At 39.1% G+C, this 5,630-nt stretch overlaps 1 protein-coding gene across 1 annotated transcript in view; it reads left to right on the top strand.

The window, feature by feature from the left end:
- edaradd.L (EDAR-associated death domain L homeolog) overlaps positions 1-4,243 on the top strand; it is a 28,129-nt gene extending 23,886 nt beyond the window's left edge. Inside the window, exons 5-6 of the mRNA XM_018262956.2 lie at positions 2,085-2,130; positions 3,581-4,243. Coding sequence (XP_018118445.1) covers positions 2,085-2,130; positions 3,581-3,963 — 429 coding nt within the window. The 3' untranslated portion in view covers positions 3,964-4,243. The remainder of the gene's footprint in view (positions 1-2,084; positions 2,131-3,580) is intronic.
- The last annotated feature ends 1,387 nt before the right edge of the window (positions 4,244-5,630 follow it).

Consider the following 5,630-nt stretch of genomic DNA (forward strand, 5'->3'; position numbering starts at 1 on the left):
CAACTTTAAATTTCCTGCCCCATGCAAATTGACCTGAGCGTTAGATCCCTTGCAAAGTTTCGCTAGGCAGAAATGAACGCCAGCACATCTTCACTATCAAATGCTCGAAGTAACATTAGCGAAAAGTCGCCAGAGTTTGGCGCCCATGGCGAAACTCTGGATTTTAGTGAATTAGGGTAGTCTGAGCACATTTGCGCCTGCCGAAGTGTAGCGATGGGCGCGAAGCGGTAGCAGGCGACAATTCGCCCTTTAGTAAATCTGCCCCTTAGTTGGGATCAAGTACAAGGTAGTGTTTTATTAATACAGAGAAAAAGGAAATCAATTTTAAAAAGTTTAATTATTATTATTATGGGAGATGGCCTTTCTATAATTCTGAGCTTTCTGGATAACGGGTCTCCGGATACCTGATCCCATACTTGACTGGCTGCTTTTAGCAGTTTCCTGATTGTTGAAAAAATTATTACGTGCTTATTTTGAGTTGGTTAAAAATAAAGTGGCTGTGTAATGTTGTCTTTTCAATGGGCCCAATAGTTTATTATGTTATTATGTCATATCCTTTGATGAAGGTATTTCATTGTGTACAAACTTGATTCACACTTGCTAAACATGTCATGTGGTACACCAGAATAAAGTCATGTGGTACACCAGAATAAAGTCATGTGGTACACCAGAATAAAGTCATGTGGTACACCAGAATAAAGATGGGAGAGGTTACCTAACACTGTTTAGGCTTTGTTCTTCTTTCTTCTGTTTTATTCACATTTGAAGCAGGTACAATGAACATTGAACAGAAAGGGCAAGTTTGTTTATTAGGTATTCTGACACACTGCATCATTTTTATTGAGCTTGTGTGTTACCGTTAGACTCTGAAACTTCGGACGTACAGTAACAAAAACAAGCCTAGACACATGATTGGATTTGGAAACAAAAATGTTGCTGTCTTTGTTTTTCTTTGAATATGTTGTTCTTTATGTTGATGTTCGTGTAGATATACTGCTATAGTAAATCTCATTTATAAACACAGGGCACATTTGCACCGAAAGGCAGTAACCCATAGCAACCAATCAAGAAATAGCTTTTTTTTTAGCCAGCTGGAAGTAGAACTTGGTTGCTATGGGTTACTGCCTAGGTGCAAATGTGCCCTGTGTTTATAAATGAGATTTACTATTGCAGTATATCTACACTAGAGGGGTTATTTATCTCAATATCGGCTGCTACAAACTCAGATCTAAGCCGCTCGGGTTTTTAACGTTTATTTATTATTACATTTTCCGAAAATCACCTTTGCGGGAAAAGCTCCGATTTTCAAGATTTTTTCGTGAATTTTCCCTGAAAACTCTGAATTTTTCGAAGTTTTCTCCCTGAAAGCTCAGAAAAAATTGTGAAATTGCCCCAAAAATCAATGGGACTGTTCCCATCGACTTCTATGCAACCTCGACTGGTTTGAGATGCCGTGTTTTTATATTTGGGCTTTTTAGCCCTCGGGGTTTAATAAATTCTGAAAAATTTGTGATTTTTTTAAAAGCCTATTATAACACAAAAAAATCACGAATTATTCGGATTTCGGGGAATTTTCGGTATTCGGAGCTTAGTAAATAACCCCCTAACATTCAATAGATGTATTAGGGGTAGATAAGCAACACTCCTGCCAGCAGTACTAAGTACTGGGGGTGATGAATAAACACTGGGCAAATTGGCAGCTAGGCAGTAACCCATAGCAACCAATCAAGAAATAGTTTTTCAGACAGCTGGAAGTAAACCTTGGTTGCTAAGGGTTACGGCCTAGGTGCAAATGTGCCCTGTGTTTATTTATTTATCAGTACTTAGTACTGCTGGCTGGAGTGTTGTTTTTCTACCCCTAGTAGAAAAACAATATAGGCATGCTTTTTTCATTTTGTTTTTGTAATGAAATAAAGTCAGGAGGTAGAACATTTATTTCCAACATGTGGGCTGAGCGTTATTTCCTCGTAATGCTCCATTCTGCATTTAGAGCTGTAGTTTTGGAAAGATGGCAGATCAGCAGCTTGTTTTGTAGTCAAACACGGCCAATGTTAACAATATTTTTTCATGTGTTTATTATCTAGCCAGAAGAAAATGACTGTCCCTTAATGACCATAAGTGCGCTAACAGGTAGGTATAATATAATGACGAAATCCCGACACCTTGATTCTGCAGAGCAATTGCATGTTTTGGTAAATTATTTTACACAGTCATTATACAGGCGCAATTAGGGGCGATCCTGCCCAATTTGCCGCCCGAGGTGGCCTTCATTTTTGCCGCCCCCCGCCTCTTACCTTCAGCGCCGGACAGGTCCACGTCGCTAGTGCAATTGCGCTCTCTGCACTAGAAGAGCCGAATTTCCGGGTTGAAAAACGGAAATTTGGCTCTTAGTTACCAGGAGCGTCATTTTTGCCGTCATTTTGTGCCTCAACTCGCCTCATTGGCGGAGCGCCCCATGGTGCAATTATGCTGGCATTGTGGGGAAACCTCTGCACTCCTAAATGAGCCCTATAGTGTTTTAACTGGTGTAAACTGATTTTTCTGGTAGTCTTATTACTGAACAGCATGCATCTATGCTCTTCCCTTTTAAGGGAGAATTAAACCCTAAACATTAATATAGCTAAAAATGCCATATTTTATATACTGAATGTATTGCACCAGCTTCTCAATAGCAGCAATGATCCAGGACGTCAAACTTGTCACAAGGAGTCCCCATCTTCGAAAATGTCTGTGACACTCACAAGCTCAGTGGGCTCTGAGCGACTGTTGAGAAGCTAAGCTTAGGGGTCGTCACAAATTATCAAACAGAAAATGAGGTTTGTCTGTAATATATATATATATATATATATATATATATATATATATATATATATATATATATATATATATATATATATATATATATATATATATATATATATATATAAGCTGATGCTATAGGGCTAATTATTAAATTCTGATGCTAGTTGCACTAGTTATGTGTTGCCATGTAGTCATTATCTGTATTTATTACTAATCAGCCTTTATTGTGACATTTATATTCTATGTGTACTGTATATTGTGAGTGGGTCCCTAAGCTCAGTAAGTGACAGCAGCACAGAGCATGTGCAGTGAATCAGCAGGAAAGAAGATGGGGAGCTACTGGGGCATCTTTGGAGACACAGATCTTTACTGCTAAAGGGCTGTGGTTGCCTTGGGCTGGTACAGAAGCAGTGTCGGACTGGGCCGGCGGGACACCGGTAAAAAACCCGGTTGGCCCCGGGCTCTTGTGTGCAATGCTGGCCCAGATCCGCTTCTTAGTGGAGCGCCGCAACCTCACTTTGTTGGGGTTGCGGTACCCGGCACCACGCATACGCGATGCAGCATGCGGCCACGCCGGAGCAGGGCCCTGGGTCAGTAGCTACGGTGGGCCCCAAGCCCTCCAGTCCAACCCTGTACAGAAGCACAAAACATAATGTAAAACATTTCTAGCCTACTTCTTTAGTTAAGCTTTAGTTCTCCTTTAAAGATTCACATTAAGTTAAATTCAACATTGCTCAGTGTTTTCTTCCATATTTCATTGAAATAGTTTTACTTACAGGTTTATCCAGGATCAATAACGTGTGCCAAGAAAGCAGCGAGAATTGCAACTTAGCCCCAACTATAAGCGATATTCTGAATGATGAGGATCTGCTGTACATTCTGAAGCTGAAGCTTGATCCTTGCCACCCAACCGTAAAGAACTGGAGAAACTTTGCCAGCAAGTGGGGAATGAGTTACGATGAATTGTGTTTCCTGGAGCAGAAGCAACAAAGTCCCACAATTGGATTTTTATTACGGAACAGTGAAAGGACAGTGGAGCAACTGATTGACCTGTGCAAGCTTTATCAAAGGGCTGATGTCCAGAAGGTGTTATCAAAATGGGTAAATGTGGATTGGCCAATGAGAGTATATAAAAAACCACAAGAGCAGTGTATATCATGAAATCATTTGGACTACTGACACACAGCAGTGTAAATTAGAAGAATGCTCCTTTCCACTGACAGGGTGTTGGGCTACTCTCACTGTACTTGTACCATCTCTCCACCAGGATGATTCTCACTAGCACCATACTGTGATCTTCAGTATTTGCTAGAACATTAAGCATAAATCACATTGTATTTTTTATAAGAAAGAACAGACATGGACTTTGTGGTGTTTATACAAATGGCCTGCAGGTGTCACTGTGCACAAGAGTTATACTGTCTACATAGTACTTTCTATACTGCTAAAAACCAGTTGAGGTTAATGTTGAAGTGTAATGGCTGCATGAACCTGCTAATAAAGCACTGTTATACTCTACTCATCCTCGGCTATCAAAACATAACAGACTTCATACTTTTTCATAGCTCTGATCTAGTATAAAGCATTTGCGTTGCTCACAGTAAGTATAGAATCTTGCATCAGTATAACTTGTATGTGGTTCAGCTAAAGCAGTTTTGGGATCAAGCGTAAGTACACAGAAGCAGATAACTGAAGTCTGACTGAATGTCTTTTTTCAATTTATTTTCTAATTATTACAATGGGGCAGCCCGATCTTCAAAATTTGTTCTTTTTTTTTCTTTTCTTTTTTTAAAGGTTTTTATTTTGCATTTTCAAAACAAACAACAAATACACAAATAAAGCAGTCTTGACACTTACATGACTACTGTTTTCAATTATTTGGTGTTTTGGTGACAGTTTCAATACGTAAAGGAGCATGTAACATATTCACCAGTTATCAGCATATACTTTGGGCCAATCTAGAGCTCAGTCGTCAGGTAGGGATGCATGAGGGTTGACATCTAACCAAGGTTCCCAAATTTTCTCAAATTTCTGGGGTGTTCCCCTAGCATTGTATGTTAATTTCATTAGAGGCAGTGTACCATTTATTAGGTCAATCTATTGCTGAAGTGTAGGGGGTTTGGGGTTAGTCCATTTCATTATTACCAGCTTTTTTGCCTAGAACAAAATAGATCGTAATAGTGTTCTGGATTTTTGTAGGGGCACTGCTTTATCTATAATACCCAATAAACAAGCCTCAAGGGACTTAATCGAATTACTTCTGACCAGTATGCTGCCACTAGGGCAATTCCATATGAAGTGGAAGAATCCAGCTTCTCCCCTGCCACATTTCACGCATTTGGCTCCCTCTGATCTACCCATAGCTTCAAGCCTTAGAGGGGTAATATAAATTTGAGAGATCATTTTAAATTGAATCATTCAGCCCCTAAGTGATATTAGGCAGGGGTACCAGTTATCCATAGCCTCACAAACTCGATCTTTGATAAATAACCCCCTAAATATTGTATTTCAAAGTAAAACTGACTCCTATTCTTATATCTTTTGAGTACTTGAACAATAAGTTGTTTTAACACATTTTCCGAATTTTACATTTTCCAGAAATTTACACACATTTTTCCTGGTTCCCTTAAAAATGTAAAATGGGGGTTCTACTGTATTTGCAATTAAATATAAGGTTTAAATGATTTGCAAATTATCCCTTTCTCAATTTATTTACATTTTGCACAGTGTCCAATTTATGGATCCATTCATGCTTGGTGTGAGTTGGTCAGTTTAATGAAATAAGGGTAGTACACCTTTTTGAACATATTTTTCCCATTAACAAGTCA

Source organism: Xenopus laevis, chromosome 5L, assembly GCF_017654675.1.
Source record: "Xenopus laevis strain J_2021 chromosome 5L, Xenopus_laevis_v10.1, whole genome shotgun sequence".
Taxonomy (NCBI): Eukaryota; Metazoa; Chordata; class Amphibia; order Anura; family Pipidae; genus Xenopus; species Xenopus laevis.